The following is a 27,617-nucleotide window of genomic DNA, read 5'->3' as shown; positions in this document are numbered from 1 at the left end:
GACTTAAACCTGACTACACACAGACTCATGGGGACTCGTGTCATGGTGGGGACCTAAATTGAGGTCCCCACGGGTAAACAAGCTAATAAATCACACAGAATGAAGTTTTTTGAAAATCTAAAAATGCAGAAAGTTTCCTGTGAGGGGTAGGTTTAGGTGTAGGGTTGGTGTAGGGCAATAGAATATAAGGTCTGTACAGTAGAAAAACCATTACGCCTATGGAGAGTCCCCACACGGATAGCAAACCAGACGTGTGTGTGTGTGTGTGTGTGTGTGTTGGAAAATGATGAAGGAACATGTTCATTTTATTAGTTTGTGTTCTGACACTATTGGTCTCAAAAAAACATTCTTGATTGCTTAATTGACAGCTTTACTTAAAAAGGCCTGTTTGACTACAGCTTACATGAAAACCACAGTAACAACAAAAAATATCTCTATGAAAGGATTCCAATGTTCAAGGAAAACATGAAAGTTGCAGAAAATTTTAAAATTATGATTTATTTATTTAAAGTTTTTTTTTTCTCACAGGACTGAGAAGTCCTGATATTGTTATTTTTTTATTATTATTATTATTATTATAAGATGTTCCTTTTTATTATATTTATATAAAATATTTTTTCACCTATAGAAGTTGTTTTTTGTGAGTGTATTGCACGATATGTGAACTGGGAACTGCCATCCATTGTAGCTCTGCTGCCTTCTGTTGTGCTTCATTGTAAAATAAGTGTTTGGCTAGCTTTTCCTTATGATCCATCGTTTGTTAGAAACACCGCTAAATAAATTGCGAATCAGTTTTCTAAAGTGTTTTCGAAAAATCACATACCCTGCCTTTAACAGCATTTTTTGCATCGTAGCAAAATGCATTAGTGTTTTTTGCATTGCTTGCTTTGCTAATTTATACAATCAGATGCTGAGGCAAGGATCTTTAATACAGTGTGTTGCATGGGCTCTGCCATTCATTGTTTGATGCTAAAAAATGCAATATTAATTTAACTTCCAACAAGTTAAGAAAGTGAAACTTCAGCTGAATGGTTCATTGTCCATTCCACATTAGGTCTATACATAAAAAACTGGAAAGTCATGGACATTTTTTTTTTCTTAGAAGGTGTGGGAACCCGGTCTATAAAATATCAAATATAAGCCTATACACATTAAATGGCAGACTTAAAATGCAACCTTCAGTTTTACTGTATGAAGGAGGGGATCCCTTTCCCTTTCGTTCAATCCACCTGAAAGAAGTTGAATTTAGGTGCCCCTTGAATTCAAGTGTTCATATTTCAATGCACTTGATTACATTTTTCATTGTCTGTTTGGTGTTTCCTCTCAGCTGTTCTCTATTCATTTCTGTCTGCTAGAGCTAAAGGAGACACTCTGGAGGCCTCCGTTTCTGCCCACCATCTGACCATAATAACTTATTTCTATTCCACAAAGGCTCTTTTCTATCATTCCAGGTGAAATCTGTCATCAACCTCCTCTTTGCTGCCTACACAGGAGATGTTTCTGCTCTCAGAAGGTATTGAGTTATTCATTGCCTACAAGTTTTTGAAGCGTTTTCTGTTCTGCTTCTATAACGTTTTCATTATACATGACTGCAGGTTTGCACTGTCCTCTGTGGACATGGAGCAGCAGGACTATGACTCCAGGACGGCGCTGCACATAGCAGCCGCTGAGGGTACAAAGTTGCACACGCCGACACTTTAGTTTGTCACTTATTAGGGGCCAAGAACCAGTGGTGTCTGTTAATTTGGTATCTGATTGTTTGCCTTATGGCTGGTAGTCAATGAACTGAAGGATAACAAAAAAGATGATAGAAAGTAATGCTGTGTTTTGCTTTTGCATTTTGACTCAAAATGTGCATGTCATTGTCACTATGCTTTAAAGCAGCACTATGTAACTTTTGGCGCTTTAGCGGTTAATAAACAGAACTGCACACATCCCGCGGAAGAACATTTCAACCGGAGCTACTTCTCTAAGTTTATGTCTATGGCGATTCACGCAGGTATGTGTTACTCCGCAGCGGTGATGACCCGACCAGGCTACAATAGTCCAAATATAAGTACTTATTATAAGTGTACCGTAGTGATTCGGAATAAGACAAAAACGCGGTTTGGAAGATGAATTCATGATGTACTCGCTCATTATATACATTTTGAACACTTTTTAAAAAGTTACATAGTGCTGCTTTAAATGCCACTTAAGTTTGGTAACAGCGCCAATTGGTGGTCAAAAGTGGTAATGTTTTAAATAATGGCAATAGCAATGCTGCCCAAATTTACAATGTGTATATTTATTGCAGCTATATTTTGTATTTATGTATTTTATTTCTAGTTTAATCACTATAAATATAAGTCCTCAAATACTATATTGCTGGGAAATTATCCAGATCTTTATTTCATGCTGCTTTTCAATACACTGCCGATTTACATCTAAACTTAAATCCATGGTATGTGTTGTATGAATAAAGCTATTCCTTTTGATTTTAGGACATACTGAGGTTGTGCGTTTTCTGTTAGAGGCCTGCAAGGTGAATCCTGGTCCCAAGGACAGGTGAACAAACACTTTTGATTTTAGAGTAAATATAAATTTTTTAGCCTCTTTTATTTAGAAATGATGTGATTGTAAGACATCAGGTGTCCCATGAGGTCTTGGAAAACTTTTCAGCATTTGACATTTTAATTAGATGTTGATAACATCCTAAAAAGTCAAGTACAAGCCACCGGAATTGATTTCTAACAAGAATCAGGTAGAACTTTCTCTTTGTGAGTGCAATGTGTGTATTACTTAAATTACTTAAAATGCATTTTTATATCAAATTTCATATACTATTACATTAAGAAATATATTTAAATACATATAAATACTTTTTAATTGTATGTGTTTTATATATACACACATAACACCACTCAGGCAGATGGGTACAGGATATTTTATGTCATTTAAAATATAAATCAAGTATAATATATTGGATATGTAAATGATTTATATTGTTATTGTAATAATAAAACGGGGACAGAGAGATTGATTTTTAAAATAATTTTTATAAAGTTATAATTTTATAATATTTTATAATTTATATAATACAAAAATATATTTTTACACTTTTAAATGATAAATCTTTTACATTGTAGAAATTATAGAAGTTTTGATTTACTGTTGTAAAGTAAATAATTGTTTTTAAATAGTCCTTTTATAGTTGAATTGCAATAGTAACATACGTCTGTCTTAACGTTAATAATATTAATAGTTATTATTATTATTATCAAACAGTTATCAAACGACTGGAAGAGTTACAGAAAAGATGTGGAAACAATAAAATAATAATAATAAATTATGTCCTCTAGGTGGGGCAATACACCTATAGATGAGGCGACACACTTTGGTCATCACGAGGTGCTCGCGCTTCTACAGGAGTACAACAGTAAATACAACCCACCGGTGAACGCTGGCGCAGATAAAGAGAGCACCGAAAAACACCTGGATGGGATGCTGGAGACATAACCATTTCCACAAACAGTACAGGACACTCTTCTGGAACAGCCCAGTGAAGCACTGCCCCTTCTCAAGATCAGTGTGCGTGTTTTTTTTTCGTTTTGTTTTGTTGAAAACGTTTTTTTTTGTCAGTACATTTTTTTCGTTTGAAGTTGTGTCCTGTAGTTTTACATGCTTTTGTGCGACATTTTTGGCTTGTTCAACAACTTCTTCCTTACAAGAAAGGGTGTGTCATGATGATGGCCATATTTAACGGTGCGAAACGACTCTCAAAAGACACTATAATTGTATGTTTTCGTGCCTGTGAAAGGTTGATCGAGGTGTGGGGAATGATGACTACAGCGCTGTTGCTGTTTTCCTGAGGGCAAACAGCTAAACTCAAGAGTATCAAATGAAACCAAACAATCCTGTTTAGACAGGACGCGTTCTTGCATTAAAAACGGCGAGATTTGGTAAGGTTGCGCAAACGCTCACGACTTACAAAAGCTGCTGGCCAACATATCTTCCTCCTTTATGTTGTCTTAAAAAAAAAACGGAATGCAAAGCGAGACGCGAGTTGCAAGTCTATTGCATTTCCATTACCAAACAATCGGTCGAGTGTTGCCACGAATGCCGATTATTAAAGATCAGAAATGCTAGAACGTCCTGCGTAAAATTGGGAATTATTTTTAAGTTTGCATGCATTATCTTAATATCACTTTTATTTTATTATACCACTGCCAGAGACAGCTATTTTTGTTAGTCTTTACTGTATTATCAGATAGATGGACTATATATTCTTCAGTGCACTCATATTTTAATATTTACACGCCCCAAAATGAATGAATTTTGAGAAAGTACACAATGTAATCTGAGAACAAAAGCGATCACAAATCAAAGTTTACTGGATGACGGGAAGATGGAAGTTATAAAAAAAAAAAAATCACATTATAAACAATTTTTAATTTAAATCGACAACACCAGCTTAATCATTATCGGATACAATTCAAAACTCCTTTATTTAGAAATACTCATTATTTGCACTGCATCTGTGCATATAGGTATATTTTATGAAGTGTTAAATGACTGTACGTGTAGTTTCTATTGTAAGACAGTTGTTTTAGCAGTGGAAAGACGATGTCAAACCTGTTCACCCGGACCAAACACTTGAAGTCAGTTAGTTGGACAAAAATTAAGTTCATGTCAAAGTAAATGAATGTAAACTATTTTAAAGACACTTTAGCACTATTCAGTATTCATTGAAGCAGATATTTCTTGCTGATTTCTATTAGACTGTATCTGGCTGACTCAAGTCGGTGTGTGTACATGTGCTATTAAAGCAATGGTATATAAAGATTCATCTTTGATGTGCAATAATGAATAAAATTGTGTTAGTAGTTAAAAGGGTGTAATTTTACTCGTACATTATACATACAGTGCACAAAACTACATGCAACACAAATTCTGACTAGAAAAAAATGTTAACCTGATTTCAGTTCAGTAATATCACTATAATCTCAACAATCAGCACAAGTCATGTTCATAGCTGAAATAGTGCAGTATGATTTATACACCGAAATATTATCCATGTGCAACAGTAACAGTGAGGCATGTCTAGCACAATAGCAAGATTATTTTCCTACAAGTATTTTATTCTAAACAACTTACGATGCATTCAAGGTATACATTTGATCAGTTCTCTGGGAATCCAACCTATGACCTTTGTATTTCTACCCACATTCTCTACCAGTTCAAAGCCTAAATCCTCTAAATCAGAGGAGTCTGACAGAACACATACGATCATGTCCAACCCGTGGTCTTCATTGACATGCTGTTGTACCATCTTGGATTTTCAAACCAGAAAGTCTGTCTTCATTCATCCCTCCTAGAGCTAAAAGAGAATATAATTTAACTGTATTGCAAATGTCCTGATGGTGTGCAAATACCAGGACAAAAACACAAACATATAAGAGTCTCAGAACAGACGCAAAGTTGTTCAGAGAATTATTAGATGTTGCTTTTTATTGTAAAATCATTCTATTTGGTGATTTTTTTTTGTGCTTTGTTTCCTTTGCTTGTTATCAGTTTCCTGACAGGATGGACTGAACTGTTGGCTTAGTGAAACTACGGTCTCATGGTTAAACTCTTATCTTATTTTCTTTCCTATGCAAGTCAAGTGGGAGAGCAATGGTCAATAATGGCACATTACAAATATGAAGTGCATAAATGTGAATGTAAAAGTCTTTACCATCAGATGCAGTGGTATAGTAGCGACCAAAGGCAACATCTCTTAGGATGTCTGGGTAAAGGTAGATGAGGGGATTCACTGGATCCTTCTCTCCATCAGTGACGGTATAGTCACGGATGATGTTCGGTAAAGAGATTCTGTTCAGATCTACTTTACTGTAGGGCTCTGTTGAATGTACTACAGGTTCATCTGTGCTGACATGATAATCTCCTAAGAGATTTTTCAGACACACCAATATATTTATCACAACATAAAATATTCCAGTTCAAACCAGCACAAACCATCCTGTGAACGCTCCACCCATGAGATGATGAGTTCTCCACATCAAGCTGGCTGACTCAAGTCGGTGTGTGTACATGTGCTATTAAAGCAATGGTATATAAAGATTCATCTTTGATGTGCAATAATGAATAAAATTGTGTTAGTAGTTAAAAGGGTGTAATTTTACTCGTACATTATACATACAGTGCACAAAACTACATGCAACACAAATTCTGACTAGAAAAAAATGTTAACCTGATTTCAGTTCAGTAATATCACTATAATCTCAACAATCAGCACAAGTCATGTTCATAGCTGAAATAGTGCAGTATGATTTATACACCGAAATATTATCCATGTGCAACAGTAACAGTGAGGCATGTCTAGCACAATAGCAAGATTATTTTCCTACAAGTATTTTATTCTAAACAACTTACGATGCATTCAAGGTATACATTTGATCAGTTCTCTGGGAATCCAACCTATGACCTTTGTATTTCTACCCACATTCTCTACCAGTTCAAAGCCTAAATCCTCTAAATCAGAGGAGTCTGACAGAACACATACGATCATGTCCAACCCGTGGTCTTCATTGACATGCTGTTGTACCATCTTGGATTTTCAAACCAGAAAGTCTGTCTTCATTCATCCCTCCTAGAGCTAAAAGAGAATATAATTTAACTGTATTGCAAATGTCCTGATGGTGTGCAAATACCAGGACAAAAACACAAACATATAAGAGTCTCAGAACAGACGCAAAGTTGTTCAGAGAATTATTAGATGTTGCTTTTTATTGTAAAATCATTCTATTTGGTGATTTTTTTTTGTGCTTTGTTTCCTCTGCTTGTTATCAGTTTCCTGACAGGATGGACTGAACTGTTGGCTTAGTGAAACTACGGTCTCATGGTTAAACTCTTATCTTATTTTCTTTCCTATGCAAGTCAAGTGGGAGAGCAATGGTCAATAATGGCACATTACAAATATGAAGTGCATAAATGTGAATGTAAAAGTCTTTACCATCAGATGCAGTGGTATAGTAGCGACCAAAGGCAACATCTCTTAGGATGTCTGGGTAAAGGTAGATGAGGGGATTCACTGGATCCTTCTCTCCATCAGTGACGGTATAGTCACGGATGATGTTCGGTAAAGAGATTCTGTTCAGATCTACTTTACTGTAGGGCTCTGTTGAATGTACTACAGGTTCATCTGTGCTGACATGATAATCTCCTAAGAGATTTTTCAGACACACCAATATATTTATCACAACATAAAATATTCCAGTTCAAACCAGCACAAACCATTCTGTGAACGCTCCACCCATGAGATGATGAATCCTCCACATCGAGAGTTTTCACTGAAGCGCAGAAGGAAAGTGCCTGGGAGTTTGTCTCTCAACAAAGCCCTCTCTCGCTCTCCTTACTCAAAAACCTCATAATGTACCTGTACATAATAAATGTTTATATCAAAGTAGTCACATGGACTCGAGTCAGAAGACTCGGAAGCCATACAACAGCTTTGCGTGCAGCCTGAAATTTAAGCCCCCTCTCAAATTTCTAACTCTTTGAAAATCTTCCATGGCGTTGGCTTTCGCATGAATGACACAAGAGCAACATTTAGATGGTAAGGGTTTAACCCCTTCAGATTTCTTACCCGTCATTCCAGATGTTGAGCACATATTTTTCAGTAAGTTCCAAATGTTCATATATCCATTGCCAGAGTGAATCACCAGACTCCGTAGACGTCTAGATGAAAACACAAAAGTTATTCTACGCAATATATTGTGATAGAGAAACGATTGCTTCACCTTGTCATTTATCATGTTATTTCTCATCACAAAGCATCACATATACTATAAAAGCATTTAGTTAATGTCTGCTCTTTGCAGTATTGTGTTCTCACTACGTTTTGTTTTAGCAGTAAATCATGTGGTGACAGCAGAGGAACACACAAATGTGAGGTTGTTAAAGAAAGCGAAAGCAACTTTCCTGTCTTTGTTTCAATCATTTGTCTAAACTCACTTTAAAAAAGGTATTCCAGTGGATGAGTCCTTCATGGTCACCTTGGGCTTCATGACCTGAACATTTTTTCACTAGATAACCGAGATATACCACTGACCAACACCACCACAGGAAGACATGTGATCTGTTTGAACATAAGATCTGATGTTGCAGTTACAAGAGTTTCATGCTGTACCTTTGTCTCAAATAAATACTGTACCTGTAACTTTACCGATAAATCAACACATAGTTCAGGCAGAACGAGCTGCGTGTCAAAGCTGATTAAGTGCAGCTCCTCATACACACTGAGAGACAACTGGGAAAAAAGAAAGCCACTTACATAGCAATAATTGGTAGTTTTAGGTGACTTTTACTTATTATTTTGTCCTACCTCTTTATTTCTGTTGCTAGGTCTCTTCTCCCTTTTGGCCTGTGTTAATTAGAAGGGGAAATCAAGAAAAATGAAGTCGGTAATTATAAATGATCATATATTTCTTATCTGTTGTAATATCTCAGTGTTTATCATCATACCACATGACGGAACTCAGCTGCTAGGCATCCACTATTCATCCAAGTTCATAACTTTGTTAACATTACCTAAGAGAAGGAATTTCCTAAATCTAGGAGATTACACAAGCCACTGCATCAGTGAGGACCTGTGACATGCATACAAAAACTAAATGTATTGCTCTATATATGTATTTTTAATTATGAGCTGTGAGGAATGGTAATTCAGTAATTGTAATTAGCATTTATTTGTGCTCTTTGTGGTAATGTAATATGTTACCTACCCTTTCAATGTATCCATTTCAGAAAAGCTAAATAATTTAAACTATTCAGAAACATTTGATAGAGACAGACAGACAGATACATACATACTGTACATACATGCATAGATGTTTACTTACTTGTCGATATAGATTTTGACCTTGGGTTGAGAGTTCAGTTCAGGGAGTTTGACTAGTAGTCTATAGTATCATAAAGCACAATTAAAGCAATGATAATCACTATTAGGTAGAGTGCCATTACAGTGTGTGTTGATATAACAATAATGTAAAACCCACCTGATCTTGACTGAGAACTGAACTCCCATTTTCAACACCAAGGGTCTCCGGGGATGCCACAGTATACAAGGCTGTCTCTCCACCACAAGAGAACTGAAAGTCACATCACAACAGATTTCATGTCCTGTAATCTTTCAGAAGTGACACACCACAAAATATATTCAAATTCCCCCGTGAACCCACAAATCCTTCAATCAAAAAACAAATGTTTTTCTTTCTACAGCTTGTGCTCTACGTATAGAGACACCGAAAGGTATGAACGGTTAAGGTGTTGTGTCTCACTTTAATATAAGGTTTTTGAAGAGTGAAAGGGCCTGCTCATCCAGCTGGCTCTTGCCCAGAGTGAGGGGGTCGTTGTTGTAGGTGAATTTCTGCACCAATTCCTGAATTTTCTTCAGCTGCTGACGGACCTGCTGCAGACACTCTGCCACTGCTGTGAACCTGGAGCGCAATTAGATCATAATAACAATACATCCAGGGTTTGAAATTAACTTTTTCACTCACCAGCCAATTTGGCTACTAAATTTTTAAGTTACCGGCCATTCATAATTTCTACTAGCCAAAAAAAAAAAACTAATAAATTATGAAAAAAAGGCCGGCGGTAAGGCTGAGTAGCCTAAATGATGACAGTTTTAATTTTTGTGTGAACTATCCCTTTAAGAACTTTATACTATTTGTAAATGGAAAACACCTCATTTATAAGTGTCTCTAAATTACAGAGACACTGGTTTTTATCTTTAATCAGGCTCTTACTGAATTAACATTTTACTTAAAATTAATTAGAATGAAACATTTAAAGATAAATAAGCTATTAAAGTTTGTTTACATTGCAGTTTGTTTACATGCATTTTACCTGGTCGTGGCTGTTTTCAGGCAGAACCTTTAATGTTGTCATATCACACAACTGTATAACACAATTCTGTGTCATTTCTGAATGGATCGAGCGATTTGCGCTGTTTATCTCTTATAAATCGTGGCGGAAGCGCAGCGCTGTGCGGGAGACTGATCCCGCTCTGCTTTATCGCGTGGCTGGCGGATGCACCGGGTAGCACCGCTGCACACTTTTGGAGTACTTGCTTTTTGCAGTTTCGCGTGGGCTGTAATTTAAAAACCGCGCCTAATATGAGGTCTCCCTCGCTTCGGCGATCGACCCACCGGGAATGTCCCGGTGCTCCCGGTGGCCAGTAGCTACATCGCTGGGTATGTTCAAGTAAGCTAGATGCCCAGATGCTGCGCAATTAGGCTTATTTAATATATCATGACATGGCTTACATGAACTTCCTAAAGAAATTAATTAGTAAACATAATTTACGAAAAGTAACCAGCCAAATTGGCTAGTGATTTGACAGCGTTACCCGCCACAGCTGATTTTTACCCGCATTTGGCGGGTTGGCGGATGTTAAAGGTGCAATAGGTGATTGTCTTCAGAAACATTTTTTGTTATGCTGGTTGAAAGTCTCTTCACATCCCGATAGCAATCATTAAGTTAAGTGGTCTAAATGTATTTGTCTGTATTTATATATTCTGTGGAAGGTGTAGGATCAAGAAATGTTCGTCTAATCAAAACGTTCGGTCCAAGCGTTTTAATATGCTTTCCTACCTGCCTGTCAACGTATGTATTAGCATACCTCTGGGCACCCAGTTCGCGCAGACAGGATCAGTGTTGCCAATTTGGGGATTTTGTCGCCAAATTTAGCTTTCTCATTGTAGCTGCGACTTTTTATTATTTTTTGCGACAAGGAGCTATTTTAGCTATATTTAAATAAAACTAGCGATTTTTTTGGAGATTTTCATTTGTAAAGTGTATATGTATATTTACTTTCTTTTACCTTTACCAAATGTACCTGTATTTACTTTGTTTTCATATTTGGCGACTTTTTGTGAAAAATGGAGACTTTTGACGGTGGTTCTAGCGATTTTCTGAGGGAGGGGTTTGGCAACACTGGACAGGATACTCATCAGCGCGTTCACGCACGCTGTGCAGACAGAGCGAGGATGGCAGGCAAACATCAACAAGCCGATCTTTCTTCCTGGTATTGTAGTACTTTTAAAATGTAGCCTATTGTAGTAATGTTGCCTCTGGTCTGTGAGTGTAAATGCGTTCAGGGGGCGTGGCTTTGGACGGCGATTGCAGGAAGGGTGAGACGTTCGCTTTCAGTGCTATCAGGCTAAAGTTAGCATTTTCCAAGATCTCCTATTGTACCTTTAATTTCAAACTCTGAATACATCCCTTAATTCACCCAATCATAGACACAAGGCAACATGTTGTTCTGGGCCACAAATATATAAATAATGAAAATTAATGCAAGCAGAGTCTCTGTATACAATCCAGCATCAGTCTGGTACACACGCATAATCTTATCAGACTTTTAATTAGTGAATAAAAGACCGAGTCTATGTCTATTCACAGATAACCATTTACAAAGACACACAAATGTATGAATTCATTTCATTTCTGGACTACCGTTCTAATCCGAACATGATTTGGAAACACTTTCATGGAATGAAACAAATATTTAAACTTATAATATTTAAGTCATTTGAACGCATGATGTTACAAACCGGAGTCGGTTGAGAGCCGAATTAGTGCGATTACTGAATGAATCATGAATCATGGCAACAGTATAGTCTCTCGTACCATCACGATGCTTTTTGGAAACGAAGCCCAGTTCGGTTATGTGAATTGAATCATTAAAAAGAATCAAACGAAGAACGATCCATTTACCGCTACTTTCCTGCGATTATCGATGCGCCTAGATCTACGGCAGATTTTCAGTGAATATAACGACTCAATTTCAGTCAGTTCCTTACATAACGCTATAATCTTACTTATGAAGACTTGGAATAAAGGGCACGAGTCATACAGACTACTGTTATGATACTCTTTGTAATTTTGGAGCTTGGCAGCCCAGTCAGTGTCATTATATTGAAAAGAGTGACTCATTTTTGGACAGGGATGTCCTTTAGAAATTCACCTTTTTCAAAACATTCGAGTGATTAAATCGTGATACAAAAAAGTGAATAAATGAAAAAAAAACAAAAAACAAAAAAAACAGTAGCACTATATAATAATTGCTGTGTTTTGTTTGTCATTATTTTCTGCCCGGGAAATATTATGGGTAATTTATGGCACAAACAGCGCCTGCTAAAGGTTCTCACCATCTTTGCAGCTGCTCCAGACATTAAAGGGGTGGTTCACTGGGTTTTTTCTAGGCTTGATTGTGTTTATAGGGTGCATTCTAACATGTGTTGCTTCGTTAAAAAAAAAAAACGCATTATTTTTCACATAATTTACCTTTATTCCACACCGATCTGTCCCTTCTCTGAGAAACACCCTGATAATTTCCTTCTTTTATGAAGCCCCTCCCTCAGAAATACACGATGGGCTCTGATTTGTCTCATACTTTTAGATACGCTGTTATTTGTAAATGCTACTGCTTCTGTTAGCTTTTAATATACGGTTTTATTCTGATTAAAGCTTTAATACAGTTCGGCAACCGCACGCGCGTCCATGTATAACGCTTCTCATAACTATAGTATGTGAAAATAAGTGTATTCACTGAGCTGATGATCTGAATGAGAGAGAGAGAGATGCAGAGCATGTGCAGAGCAGGGGGATGCGAGGAACAGTATTAAGAACCGCTGCTTTAGAACATTGATTTTGAAACTTGTGAATCCATTAGAATCGTTAGAAGACAGAATCGCAATTCGTATATGAATAGATTTTTACGTGCACCTCTAGTTTTCTCTTCCTCTTCTCTAAAGCAGCGCAGCATGGCCTCGACCCCTTTGCTGCCTTTTCCACTGTTCAATATAACATTACAGATCTGTAGACGCTACTGAGGAAAACTCGACATCGACCACATTCCTACAGATATTAATATTCATGAGGCCTAACTTGCAGCTAACTTTACTGACCTACCTCTCTTTTTTTGTTTAGGTCAGTAAACATTTGTCCAATGACCATTTCCTCCTGTAGGCTCTCCTTTGTTGTGTGGCCCTTTGTGTCAGCCTATACCGAAAATATAAAGAATGATAATATCCACTAAACTGTCCTCTATGAAACATTTCTTCAAAATAAATCACAAATATTTAGGTCTTAAATATTTTGTTAAAACAGTTGTACACTTTTGAATACAACTGTGCGTTATCATTTGATATGCATTATTTTCTTTCAGAGTAGAAATGCTTAATATTGCTCTCGCCTTGACCCTTTGAAGACTTGCTCTTTAAGTCATACTCATATTGCAGATCTGCCAAAACCAGAATGTTCTGTTCTATTTCCTATTGAAAAAAAGGCAGCTACTGTAGTGAAAGTTTCAAGAAACTAGAAGTCTGTTACAAGAGTAATTTAAGTCTCAATGAATGAATGTGACAGTAAAGTGCTATTTGAGTAAGATACCTGCACATTCAACTTCAGGATGTTTACTTTATGGTCCAGCTCTTTTTCTTGTTCCATCATACTTCCCTGTGAGGAGTCAGTTTTACTCTGAACACAATATCAGACTTGCACACCGATGAATGTCTATACAAAAACTTTAATAAAAGGATGAATAACATTGAGAATCAATTGTCTTCTCCTCATTCAGGGTGTTGGATATGATGAACAAGATCTTTCTCAAAGTGCTCCTAATAGGAGAAATTTGTCCAAAGTGCTACACAAAATAAAATTATATTTACTATATCTTCAATACAATATTTAGAGAAAATAACAGAGCAGAGAGACATTGTGTACCCATAGGTGCTTGGTTTTGTTTTGGTTTGCTGTATTAGGAAGTTGTTTCACTAGATGTATATGCTTAGGATAAAATGCTACCATACTACTCCTACAAACATAGACATTAAATAAATCTGTTGAAGCAGAAATGAGTATAGCATTTCTTCCAATAAATAAATTAATTGATTAATTAATTCATTAATCAATTGTCCCCATGACTTAAAACCTTAAAACTGATAAAAAAAATTATTAGGAAAAATAACAGATACAGAATGCAGTCACATGATTTGATTTATTTATCTGGGATTAGTAAGGCAAAAGAAAGGGAAAAAATCTCATATGAAAACATGTTTTCACATTTCCCCCAAAAAACAAATGTTCCCATTTTTCAACAGTGCTTTTTAATAGGCTAAATTGGATTTTTCTATCCATTATATGATTGCTTTAAAGTTCAGCATAACCTAATTAACTAGTCTAAAGCTATTATTAATTATCCTGTTGCACATTTTGAGCATTAAGTAATTCTTCATTGAAAGTTAAGCTTGTCAATACATTGAATAAAAAAAAAAAAAATTTAATATTCAGTGCGTTGATTATGAAATGTATTGGTCAAATCTTTAATAATATTGAACATAATAAGTAATAAAAATACCCAAAGAAATAAAAATGCTGCCCGAGGCTTTTGGTATGTTTGGAAACAGTCGTTATTTATTTTTGCAGCCCTGTTTGGCGCCAGATTTACACACTTTATCTTTAAGCTTCATAATGATTTCCATCAGGAGAAAAAGATGGATGAAAAAGAGAAAACTGCTGTTGAAAAAAAGCATAATACATGAATAAAAACCATTTAATAGTCTTTATTATTACTTCACATTAAGTAACACTGCCTGTTGGACCTGGCTTGGATCTGTATAGTATTGCTGACTGTAGAAGGTAGGTTGATTTCTGTAAGACCATATCAGGTTGGTGTGTGTGTACATGTGCAATTAAGGCAATTGTATGTAAAGATATTTTGATGTGCAAAAATAAATAAGTGCTTCACAAGATAGAGAAGGATATCCTTTTCACAAACAAATGTCTTCACAGAAACAGCTTTTCAGAGTATTTGTATATATCCATCACAACAGTATCTTTATCTTAGTGACTGGTAGTACACAGAAAATTAAAAACCATGCAACATGCAAGTTTCTTTACCATATGTTCACATTTTTATATAAACAAATGAACGAAAAGAACAGGATTACACTGTTAAATATATTCTATAATTTGGCAGAAGGAAATGGCTCCTCTTCTTCACACAGGTGGAGAATAACTGTAGTACAGTAGATCCTTAACACTAATATAGTACAGAGAAATCATTTGTGTATCACTATTTGTTTTCATTATTCACTATAGATATCTGTGCCAGAAACAATACTTCTAGAAACAGATTCATTTTCCTCCATAAAAAGCTCTGGATTAAATTTAGATGCATTGGTGGAGAAACATTCCTCATATCAGTTTTGCCTTGATGTGCTCTAACACTTACGGGGTCTTGAAAAAGGTCTAAAAACAGAGATAAATAAGACATGAATATTGTTTTTCAGTAACAGAAATACATATAAAAAATAAAGTAGAAAAAAGAAAAGTATTTACTTACTCATCTGACACAGAAATGATGCGTCTGTCTAAATATGGCTTGATAGGTTTGTCTATCTCCATCTCTTCTGTATTTGAGGGACAAAAGATTAATAATGTAAGGTATGTCGATACTGACAATACACATGGTCTCTAACATATTGTTAAAAGTTTTTGAACAAGTTCCACTAACGTTTTACAACAGCAAAGTATTGTTTTCTACCATGACAAAATAGAAATTTGTTGTGTTTTACAACCATTTTGCTTGAAAAAAATGTAAATGAATGGCACTTGGTTCAACATTTTGTTATTTAATGCAATGACATTAACATTTTTAAATGTGACTATAGTATTTGGGGCCACTATATACTGTAAGAATATATACGTTTAGAAGAAAACATTCTATTGTTTTTCAGTAACAGAAATACATATAAAAAATAAAGTAGAAAAAAGAAAAGTATTTACTTACTCATCTGACACAGAAATGATGCGTCTGTCTAAATATGGCTTGATAGGTTTGTCTATCTCCATCTCTTCTGTATTTGAGGGACAAAAGATTAATAATGTAAGGTATGTCGATACTGACAATACACATGGTCTCTAACATATTGTTAAAAGTTTTTGAACAAGTTCCACTAACGTTTTACAACAGCAAAGTATTGTTTTCTACCATGACAAAATAGAAATTTGTTGTTTTACAACCATTTTGCTTGAAAAAAATGTAAATGAATTTGGAATTTGGAATTTTGGCACTTGGTTCAACATTTTGTTAATTAATGCAATGACATTAACATTTTTAAATGTGACTATAGTATTTGGGGCCACTATATACTGTAAGAATATATACGTTTAGAAGAAAACATTCTATAAAATATTAAAATACATACAGTGTATTTATTTTGTGATATGGTGATGTTGTACCCGTAAGATGTGCATCATAGTCTTTTGTAGCAGGTTATTGACATCCAGGGTTATTGACACCCTAGCGTTTTGGGGGCCCTAAGCAGATTTTCAAAAGGGGCCCCCATACCTACAGTTTCACCTAACCACCCGCATCCCATCCCAATGTACACATCTTACACTGACACCTAATTGTAAAGATTTACCAATTTGTTTTACTCAATATATTTATCTTTCAAGAAATAGATAGAAAAATATATTTGGGTAGCTGACAAATATCCAGTAAAAAACGTTTTTTTTGTAAAACACTATTCCTGGTCCTTCAACTAATTAAAGTTGTCCATGGAGTTTAAAAACAGGATATGGTGTCACACACCATTTTCAGTGACATAATGTATCAAGTTCATATGCTTTTAGAAATATACGGATGAAAAAATGATTGCCAATCACTAAAATAGACACTTGTAAAATTATGCCTGAGGTATTTAATAACAATTGTTTTTTTTTAATTTATAAAAGTTGTAATTTATTGAACATCCTTGAGACAGTCACACCATAGGACAATTTTGAGATTTAGCTCAAAAAGTGTAAAAAAATAAAATAAAATAAATCTAATAACAAAGCAGTTTTTATAACAATGGGTGGTTATAGCTACACATCCTATTATAGTGTGCATACTAATTACAGCCTAGATATTGTATGCAGCCTAATTTGCATGCATCAGGGAGCCGCAGCCGCTCTCAAACAGCTGGTATTGAAATTGCGTTTGAATGCGCGCACGCATCCTTTTTAGTTTCGCTTTCGATTTCGCGATCTGGACCGGAGGTGCTGAGCGCGCATTGCATTCTATAAGATTTGTCAGACACTTACAGTGCGTGTCCACGAAGGAGCAGTTTTTATAACAATGGGTCCATGTAAGACAAAGACATTTTAAATGATGACAATATTAATTATTTACATTTTTTATATTGTGTGACACTGAAAATGCAATGTCATGTCAACAACCCATTTAAGCAAACTTAAAACTAAAGAGTTTAAAATTTAAAAATTAAAAGAGTTTAACGATTGCTTAAGAGAAATTTATCAAAATTCAGTGAGATTAATGCTTAAAGTTTACACCTGGTTATGAAAATTGCATTAGATAACAGTATAATAATAATAATAATTATAGAAGAATAATTCATTTTCTGGGCTGGCATGATAGTCCAGATTAAAATGCCAAAATTATCAAATATAAGTGTAAACACATGTTGAAACAGATTTAAGCAACATACTAATTACAGCCTAGATATTGTATGCAGCCTAATTTGCATGCATCAGGGAGCCGCAGCCGCTCTCAAACTGCTGGTATTGAAATTGCGTTTGAATGCGCGCACGCATCCTTTTTAGTTTCGCTTTCGATTTCGCGATCTGGACCGGAGGTGTTGAGCGCGCATTGCATTCTATAAGATTTGTCAGACACTTACAGTGCGTGTCCACGAAGGTTTAAATTAATTCCTATGGAAGTTCAGCTTCAGAGAACGCTCCAGCTCAGCTCTGCTGTTGCCATCTCCACCATAATCTCGCCTTACTCCCGTGATTGCTGTCTGAACTCCTGACACAGGGCCCCTGGTGGCCACGGGGGCCCTATGCAGCCGCATATATTGCTTATTAGGTAGGGCTGGCACTGTTGACATCTGTTGTTTCAGTCAGTTTTTCACTCTTGTCTTACCCTCTTTTTTTGAATAAATGAATGGTTAAATAAAGAATATTTACCATCAGACGAGCTGGTATAGTAGCGACCAAAGGCGTCATCTTTTGGGATGTCTGGGTAAAGGTAGATGAGGGGGTTCACCGGAATCTTCTCTGCAGCAGTGAGGGTGTAGTTGCGGATGACGTTAGGCAAGGAAATAGACGCCAGATCTGTTTTAGTGTAGGGCTTCACTGAATGCGTCTTAGGTTCACCTGTATTTGATGACATTCATTCACGTACATTAAAAGACTGCCATACAGATACTGTTTTTATAAACAATAAATGATAAAATACTCCAATTCAAACCAGCACACACCGTTCTGTGAATACTCCACCCATGTGATGGTGATTCCTCCGTCTCGACAGGTTTCACTGAAGCGCAAAAGGAAAGTGCCCGGGAGTTTGCCACTCAACAAAGCCCTCTCTCGATCTTTACTCAAAAACCCTATAATATACCTATATATGTGATAAAACAAAAAAAGCAAATAAAAATTGGATAAAATTGGACTGGATAAAAATGCCTATGTGCATGGCAGCACAGTAATATAAATTGGAATGTAGCTTAAGAGAATGGAGGTTTTGACATATTATCACTTTGTTTCGGGTTAGTTGACTTGAAGCAGCATCTTACAAATTTTTGTGTGAAATCAGATTTTCAAAAGAAAAAAAAAAGTACTTGATTTTATCTATTTGGAATTGCTTGGATTGTGTAAAGTGGGAGTTATATATCAAAGCGGAGCAAGCAGAGGCAGAGTTACACTTTGATTAAAGATTACAAACACATTTTTTTCTTTGAATCATACCCATTAAGACCAGAAATATGTATTATGAAAAATATGGGGTGAATGTTGATTTCATGTTGACTTTAAAATTTTAATTTGTTAATCTGTTAATCTCAAAATAAAACAAAAAATTCTAGGATTTAAAAAAAATCGACAATAATAATAATAAACACTGGCTGATTGTGCACATCTAAAATGGAACATATTCTAATATATAGCAGACAGATCATTCCAGCTCTAGATGGTACAGTATTTGTCTGTAATGATGGAACTCTTACCCATCATTCCAGATGTTGAGCAGGTGTCTTTTAATAAGGTCCAGAATTCCATCTATCCACAGCCAGAACGGTAGACCCCTCTCATTAGGAGACATCTAGGTGAAAAAACACACAAGTATGTACTCTACTTCCATTAGCTAACGCACTGGCGTGGCATTGCTTTGTCAATGTTGTGACAATATTTATTGCACTTCCTTTTAGAATAAAAATTATATTAAATATATTCAGTTAGTGTCGAGTTCTGAAAGCCCAGCTGTTCTTTGTGAGATCAGGTCCTTCCACAGTCTCATTAAGTTTTGTTTTAGCAGTAAATCATGTGATGACAGCAGAGGAACAAACAAAAGCCATGTTGGTTAAAGAAAGCGAAAGCGACTTTCCTGTCTTTGTTTAAACCTTTTCCATAAACTTACCTTACAAAATGTATTCCAGTTGATGAGTCCTTCAGGGTCACCTTGGGCTTCATGACCTAAAAAACAGATACAAAAAAAAAAAAAAAAAGTGTGCTATATATTGGAACTATGAGCATCTACTCAGTCCCATTTCAAAAGGTAAAAGGAAACACAAATAAACTCACCGAGAAGTTTGTCGGCCAGCGTTCTCAGCTGCTCAGAGTTCAGCGCTCGTTTAGTGACAGAAGAAAACTGCCAGCTTAAAACCTTTGAAAGCTGCTCCCATTTCACTGGTGGAGGATTCAAGAAGAACGTCAGATTCTGAGAGTGAGATGGACAGATGGACAGCGAGAGTCAGAATGGAAACCTCAACAGAGGACAAAAACATTGATGATGGGAAATGGCCATACGTGGGGTTCACTGCAGAGCATGTTGTACCATAAGATGGAGCCCCAGGCACTAGGTAACTGATTCACATGGGAGATCACCACAACAGGAAGTGATGTGATCTGTTTAATTACAATAAAACAGGTGCGGTCAGAATTACAGTTGATATGTCACAATTGGTACAGTAGTTACATTTCAGAGTACTTTACCGATAAATCAACACACAGTTCTGGCTGAATGAGTTGAGTTTCAAAGTTAAGTATGTGCAGCTCTTCAGAAATGATAAGAGGGGTCTGTAAAGAACGAAAAACATCAGCAATTCCTACAGTTCATTTTATTTGACATCACTGTATGTGTATTTTATCCTACCTCATTGGTTCTGTTGCTACATTTCATCTCTTTCAATTGCTGTGGTAATCAGAGGGAAAGAAAGATCAACAATAAATGTATAATTAGACATTATATTTGCAGTAATATCTGTTTGTTTTTCACATCTTACCAAATGACGAAATTCAGCCGCTAGACATCCACTGGATTCCTCTAAGTTCAGAACTTTAGAAAACGTTCCTAAAATGTTGAATTTCCTACATCTAGGACACCAGAAAACAGACATTTGGATTATTTGAGCTTTGGCGGCATGCATAAAAATGCTAATGATGTTCCTTGATAAATAATAAATTGTTAAAAGATTTCCTTCGAAACAGAATAATTTAATAATTAGGGTTTTCATTATGCATTTCAAGCTTATTATCTTCAGATTATTATAATGGTCGATGTGTTACTGTACAGTAATATGATTGCAGGTTTGGACTTTTGTCAAATGCAGACGTTTTTGTGGTTGTTGATTGGACCACAAGAATATTAAATGTTGTAGGAACTTACTTGCTATGTATCTAAATACATTGCCTCATTCAAAACATCACATTTCTTTGTAATATGTTACATACCCTTTTATCGTGTCTTTCTCTGTTAAATCTCTACAGGGGAAAAACAAATATACTGTATGAATACACAGATAAGATAGACTGACAGACAAGTAGATAGATAGACAAGAGATTTTTCTTACTTGTCAATAGAGACTTTTACTTTGAGTTGACAATTCAGTTCAGGGAGTTTGACTAGTGATCTACAAAATAATAAGACATTCGATTTTAGATACACATCGGCATCACTGAAATGAAAGGCTTTTCTCAGATATTTACCATCAATTAAAATAAGTGACATCACAGTGTCACAGACGTAACTTCAAAGAAACCCACCTGATCTTGACTGTGAATTGAACTCCTGTTTTTATCACCAAGGGTCTCTGAGGATGTGTGGGCATACAAGGCTGTCTCTCCACCACAAGAGAACTGAAAGACACATCACAACCACTGCCATCCTGTTCAAGACTAGAATCTTTCAGAAGTGACGCACACCACATCATATATTCAAATTCCCCTGTGAATCTATAAGCCCACAAATCCTCCCATCAATAACCATTTTTTTTCTACAGCTTGTGCTCTACGTATAGAGACACAGAAAGGTATGAACGGTTAAGGTGTTGTGTCTCACTTTAATATAAGGTTTTTGAAGAGTGAAAGGGCCTGCTCATCTAGCTGGCTCTTGCCCAGAGTGAGGGGGTCGTTGTTGTAGGTGAATTTCTGCACCAATTCCTGAATTTTCTTCAGCTGCTGACGGACCTGCTGCAGACACTCTGCCACTGCTGTGAACCTGGAGCGCAATTCATGTATTAGCTCATTATAAAAATAATGTATCAGTACCATGGATAGCACCAAAACAAACACAAGATGAGCTCATCAGCTCCAGCTTGAGACTACTGCACATTGGATATGGAAATACTTTTATTAAAGGGTTAGTTCACCCAAAAATAAAAATTAGGCCGTGTTTCACTCACCCCGATGCATCCTAGGTGTTCGGGGGTGAGTAAAACGCAGCCTAATTTTCATTTTTGGCTGAACTAACCCTTTAATGATCCTCAGGAACAACTAATAATTTCAAGGATTTTCTTTCTAATAGTATAAAATTATAGATATGTCAATTATAAAATATTTATTTTATATATATTTTTTTGTCATTATTTTGTTTCCAGCTGCATTATAAGTCATTTTGAAGCGCCCCCTAGAGGTTCTCACCAGCTCTGCAGTTGGTCCAAACAGGCATTGGGTGGCCCTCCGATACAAGCCATCTGCTGTCTTTTCTTCCATTCCGGTAACTCTTCTGATACGAGTGAGAGCTGGATCTGCTCTGCTAGAGTCAGTGCATTAGCGATTTCTTTTATCACCACCTGCACACATATATATGCTATATTTAAGAAAAAATATGATACTGAAAAAAACTGCAACATTAAAGTCACCTTGAAATCAACGCTGACATTTTTTTATATGCATGTGCCCATGTAATCTTTAATCAAAATAACTTCCCCTCCCTCTTATAATGACATCTCTTTTCTCTGATTACACGCAAAATGAACGATCAAACAATCCAATCAATTACCGATGGACAAAATCAAGTGCCACTCTACAACTGTTCTTGTTTGAGAAGCCAGAGATGGTCTTATTATTGAGAGATATCAAAGTCCGCGGATCTACCATTGGAGAAAGCATAACAACAACTTGATAACCAATCACATTACAGCCTTGAAGTCATCAAAGTTGTGCGACAGTCAGTCGGTTTTTGCACACACCACAGAAATTATTGAGAAATACCATGAACTGAATCCTACCTGTCGCAAATTTTTTTATGCGACTTCTCACTTTTTATTGGTGTAAGTTCTAAAAACAGATCAATCCAAAATTAATGTTACATGCCAAACATGTTGAAGATTAGCTGTTTGATAAGCTGTTCTGCCACAAAGCAGTTTATTCAACATAGTGAAGCCACTCTTTCGTTGACAGCCATTAAAAAAAAATCTTGTTACACTTTTTTTGTGTTAACCTTGGAGGCTTCGATTAATTGTCACAACAGAAAAGAAAATCACAAAACTTCTGTTTCATGCTGACTTTAAGCCCATTCCTAGATGTGAATATCCAAAGAATATTCATAATTACTGAAATCTTGACCTACCTCTCTTTTCATGCTCAGCCCAACAAACATTTGTCTAAGTGCCATTTCCTCCTGCTGGATCGCTTTTGTTATCTGGCCATTCATTTCAGCTTCCACTGAAAATATAAAAATACAAATCCATACCATTTCTCATTCATGTAAATTCACACCATTTATGTTCACATATGACTCTGTAAAAACCACAATATTGATCAAACCAAGTACAGATATCACAAAATATGAGTTAATACCAGGAGCAAAATGCTAAAAATGTATGTTACCTCGACTCTGCAAAGTATTTCTCTTGAAGTCATATTCATCTTGCGCATCCTCCAGAACCTGAATGTCCTGTTCAATTTCCTAGAAGCAAATAAATATTCCACAATTGCAGCTGTTTGAAACATTGTAGTTACTTGTAAGGTTTAAAGAAATCTGTGTCATTTAAAGCGTTTTGTGGTAAAGACCCAAAAGGATTCAATATGAGCTCCAAAACCTTATCATTATTCACTGAGATGGTTTACCTGCACACTCGTTTTCAAATTGTTGACTTTATTGCCCAACTCATTTTGCTGTTCCATCATGATACTCCCCTGTGATGAGCCACCTTTATCCTAAAAGCAAAATTACTAAGATGAATGATAAACACATGTGCAGGTTTGAAATGACAGTTGTAATGCAAGACTAAAGCCTTACTTGAGTATTAAGTGCAGTTTCCAGTATCTTTCTCTCTTCATTCAGAGTGCTAGCTATGATCATAGCCATGTGAACAGGATCCTCCTGGAAGTGCTCCTAATGGGAGACGATTATTTCCATTAGCTCTGCCATTTTATTTTAGAATAATGAAATCAAGGATAGGATATTAAAGGGGTCATATTATGTTGCTAAAAATAACATTATTTGGTGTATTTGGTGTAATGAAATGAAATGTGTTTATGCGGATTCCACAATTGCAGCTGTTTGAAACATTGTAGTTACTTGTAAGGTTTAAAGAAATCTGTGTCATTTAAAGCGTTTTGTGGTAAAGACCCAAAAGGATTCAATATGAGCTCCAAAACCTTATCATTATTCACTGAGATGGTTTACCTGCACACTCGTTTTCAAATTGTTGACTTTATTGCCCAACTCATTTTGCTGTTCCATCATGATACTCCCCTGTGATGAGCCACCTTTATCCTAAAAGCAAAATTACTAAGATGAATGATAAACACATGTGCAGGTTTGAAATGACAGTTGTAATGCAAGACTAAAGCCTTACTTGAGCATTAAGTGCAGTTTCCAGTATCTTTCTCTCTTCATTCAGAGTGCTAGCTATGATCATAGCCATGTGAACAGGATCCTCCTGGAAGTGCTCCTAATGGGAGATGATTATTTCCATTAGCTCTGCCATTTTATTTTAGAATAATGAAATCATGTGACGGAAATGTTACGCCCCTACCATACTGTGATGCCGTGTCCGACCGGAGCGATGAGACAAAAACACTAAAACTCATTACAAACGAGGCATTTGATGCATCCAGTGGGGACATAATTACGGATTATAATGATTTATACTGTCTTTTTACGCGTTGCATCGCACCACGTAAACATAAAACCATGTCTGCATTTGTGATCAGAGAAATGACAAACAACATCTTTGAGCAGAGACGCATTGTAGGCTACTCTGCAGGTTCAGGAAACGGTCCTCCATTGCATCACACACGGCGGCTAGAGTGAGCGGAGCCCGGCGGGCTTGAGAACGGCGTGGCCGGCGGATTTGACGAAGGAGCGGCGTGCGGGCTTGCGGCAACCACATGTGGCGACCCCGGGCTGGACTCCGCTTCACGTGTTAGAACGAGCCGTTTTAGGTAGGCGTGGTTGACTCTTAACTTTTATAAATAATATCTCTTTGGATTTGAGACTTTAGTCTTTGCAACTTTACAGATCTTCTTTATGCACCAAGAGCTTGTAACACTCCAAAGAGAAAGGAAAAATCGAAATCGCATCATATGACCCCTTTAATGTATATTGAATGTAACATAGTTAGAAAAACAATATAAAAAATTGCACCTGTAGGTTACGCTTAATTTTGCGTATATTATGCTGTAAAAGGAAGTTGTTCCCTAGGTTGAGACGGCTGTAGTGCTCATCCAGTTGGTTCAGGAGTTCATGGAAGCGCAGGGTTGCCAAAGATACATTACTCGCGATGGATTCCCTGCAACCAACAATAATGTGTCAAAGATGTGATGCTTTGCAGCAATTCATGATGCATAAATTCAAATGTGCAACTGGATAATACATTATTAAATGAAATAATTAAAAAAAAAATTAAACAATAAATAAAATAAAAAAAATCCTCACCAGTCATGACTCTCAATCCATTGACTGAGATATTGTCGGATCTCCATAGGAAAAGCCTCATCATAAAGCTGGTCCACTTGCTCTAAATACAGAGAGTCCAGCAGCTGCAGCTGGTTCCAGAGTGTCATCTGAAGATATAAAATCACACGCACATATGAAATAGTGTAAGAGTGGTTACGTGCAACATCCTGTTGACATTTGTCTCCTAGCTCCTTGTTTCATGAGCAATTTTGTTAACATTAGGCATTAAGCCAATAATAATAATAATAATAAAATGTGTTATAAAAACACACAAATATATTTAATAATATGAGACTTTCGTGATAATAAAAAAAATTAAATTGCAATATATTAATAAAAATTAGTTAATGAAATAATATTAAGAGTATTGGTGCTGTGCTCATCTTTTAAATCACTGACCACGGTCACATTAGACTTGTATTTAAAGAGTTTTAGACTTTAGACTGTTACTCTTAAAAAGGTCATCAAATCCTTGAATTAGAGTTCACCAATCTTCGACTTTTTGAACGCAGCGAACTTTTTCGCATGAGCTTGTTTTCGCTCGCCCGCATTCGCAGGCTTAAGAATTGAAATCAATAGAACGAAAAGTGTAGTGTGACTTCACCTTATAGCAGAGCAAAATATAATTTTAGAGATTTTCAAATGCTTTTATTCTATGCAATTGATACTTAATCCATTCTTTTTTTTTTAAGCTGTATGTAAAAAATGGAAAATTGTATGCTGTGTCTTATGCTCAGGTTTCATTCCATTGTAAACAGAGAAAAAAATGTCTTACATGGGATAACATTAGCAAAAAGAACGAAATTAGATAAAACGCTAGATAACATAGCAGAAAATTACCTTTCAACATAGAAGTTGGGTCAATGCACAAAAGCAGTATATCTCAGGCTAAGTAGATACAAGATACAAGTAGACTAAACTGTGTATGCGTAAGACTTATATTCTCTTCAGTGACCTCATAATGGTAAAACATGAAATACTGACGCAGGTTACAGCCCACATTGGCACTGTAGGCCAATCGGAATGCTGTAATTACCATATGCAAATACACCAGCGATGACAGCCAATCATTTTCTAATGCGTACGCTAAGCCGCGCCACTTTAGTGAATGGCTGTTCTCGGCAAGTGCAGTCCTCCCTTTACTGTCACGCTCTTTACAGAATAGGAACTGATGTGAAAACAGAAACTTAACGAAACACTGGAATATTATTAAATTAAGTTTGATAATTAGATAAAAGCCGTTCATAATAATCTACGAAGCATTGATTACTATCTTAAAAGACAAAGGAATCTCTGGTCCATCACTGACCTTATGTCGAAGTCTTTCACGCTGATACACTCTGGTCGGGGGGGTTGTGAAACTCAGGGCACAGCCACCAGGCAAGCACGCGTTTTCTGAGAAAGCGAGACCTAAAGTCAGCACAGGAATGAAACTGAGAAACGAAACTTGGATTTACGTCAATTCCCTATTATTTTACTACACGCCACTGGATGTTTTAAGGAGACCCCTTGGCTTTCAGTATGTGCGTTGAGGCACAAAATGTAGAGGCACAAACGGATGGAAACATAATGCGATGCTTGTTTTACTTTTATTAAAAATGATCTTCATTATGAGATATAATGTGTCATTCTTGTTGTTAACTGTGTATATGTTGAAAAACCTTGAATAAATGAATGCTTGTTGTAAGAAATGGTTCTATAAAGGGTATACCAGATTTAGATTTAGAGTGAAACAAACCATGCATACATCTATGTCACAAAATCCTTTGCAAATACTTGCTGATGTTTATGCTGTTGTTTACCTACCAAAATGATGTCGCTTCCTGGATGATGTCATTAAGGAACTGGGGCAGGTTGCAACCACTGATCTATAATATTTCTATATATAGATCAGTGGTTGCAACAAATCCCTTAAGCTAAAAAAAAACCTTAGTTACTGTTACTATTGTAATCAGTAAATACATAAATAAATACAATTTCATAATTCCCAATGTATGTATATAATGCAGAAAGCGAGAAAGAAAGAAAGAAAGAAAAAAGAAAGAATTGTTTAGAGCATTTTTAATATAAATAAGCACCAGTTAAGCTGCGATACCAAACAGGACCACATGGAGACGCCAAAAGACCACTAAACCTGCTGCCTTAACCTGACTTTACATGCTACTATACGGATCCATTCAGAATAACTAAACCACTGACCAGCGCATAAACTAAAACACCTTCAGCCGGTGTCCTGACATTTTATCCTACCCATCAGATTGTCCTACCAGGGTTTACTGCGCATGCGCACATCAATATTGCGTCCTTTTTCACACGCTGAACAACAATATTTAATGTCTTTAATAAAACACAATCTAATAGGTAGAAAAAAATA

General features: G+C 36.2%; 2 protein-coding genes and 1 long non-coding RNA gene across 4 annotated transcripts in view; 1 reads left to right on the top strand and 2 right to left on the bottom strand.

Moving 5' to 3' along the window:
• LOC107714384 (glutaminase kidney isoform, mitochondrial-like) overlaps positions 1 to 4,872 on the top strand; it is a 41,898-nt gene extending 37,026 nt beyond the window's left edge. Inside the window, exons 15-18 of the mRNA XM_016520207.1 lie at positions 1,452 to 1,513; positions 1,596 to 1,672; positions 2,484 to 2,547; positions 3,342 to 4,872. Of these exons, the coding sequence (XP_016375693.1) occupies positions 1,452 to 1,513; positions 1,596 to 1,672; positions 2,484 to 2,547; positions 3,342 to 3,498 (360 nt within the window). The 3' untranslated portion in view covers positions 3,499 to 4,872. The remainder of the gene's footprint in view (positions 1 to 1,451; positions 1,514 to 1,595; positions 1,673 to 2,483; positions 2,548 to 3,341) is intronic.
• A 4,008-nt stretch (positions 4,873 to 8,880) lies between these two features.
• On the bottom strand, positions 8,881 to 9,474 carry LOC107714383 (uncharacterized). The gene is made up of 3 exons (XR_001636978.1): positions 9,321 to 9,474; positions 9,039 to 9,131; positions 8,881 to 8,934 (listed from the first exon to the last, which is right to left on the bottom strand). It is a non-coding gene; the product is annotated as an uncharacterized LOC107714383 (long non-coding RNA).
• A 4,967-nt stretch (positions 9,475 to 14,441) lies between these two features.
• On the bottom strand, positions 14,442 to 26,590 carry LOC107714382 (signal transducer and activator of transcription 1-like). 2 transcript variants are annotated; one of them, XM_016520206.1, is made up of 23 exons: positions 26,553 to 26,590; positions 25,223 to 25,350; positions 24,932 to 25,076; positions 24,141 to 24,236; positions 23,969 to 24,058; positions 23,167 to 23,245; positions 22,907 to 23,001; positions 21,976 to 22,127; positions 21,395 to 21,553; positions 21,100 to 21,192; positions 20,907 to 20,966; positions 20,788 to 20,817; positions 20,340 to 20,430; positions 20,210 to 20,248; positions 20,050 to 20,133; positions 19,864 to 19,962; positions 19,639 to 19,774; positions 19,475 to 19,530; positions 19,065 to 19,159; positions 18,321 to 18,460; positions 18,028 to 18,216; positions 15,842 to 15,908; positions 14,442 to 15,300 (listed from the first exon to the last, which is right to left on the bottom strand). In XM_016520206.1, exons 2-23 carry the CDS (start codon positions 25,348 to 25,350, stop codon positions 15,273 to 15,275), a joined length of 2,151 nt encoding a protein of 716 aa, XP_016375692.1. In that variant the 5' UTR covers positions 26,553 to 26,590; the 3' UTR covers positions 14,442 to 15,272. The 2 variants fall into 2 exon arrangements, with proteins under 2 accessions (XP_016375692.1, XP_016375691.1); XM_016520205.1 differs by lacking the exon at positions 26,553 to 26,590 and adding an exon at positions 26,084 to 26,188.
• Positions 26,591 to 27,617: the final 1,027 nt, after the last annotated feature.

The sequence above is a fragment of the Sinocyclocheilus rhinocerous genome, unplaced genomic scaffold (genome assembly GCF_001515625.1).
Source record: "Sinocyclocheilus rhinocerous isolate Xijiao unplaced genomic scaffold, SAMN03320098_v1.1 scaffold449, whole genome shotgun sequence".
NCBI classification, from domain to species: domain Eukaryota; kingdom Metazoa; phylum Chordata; class Actinopteri; order Cypriniformes; family Cyprinidae; genus Sinocyclocheilus; species Sinocyclocheilus rhinocerous.
The sequence above is the reverse complement of the archived record's forward strand: the minus strand, read 5'-3'. Positions and strand labels throughout refer to the sequence as shown.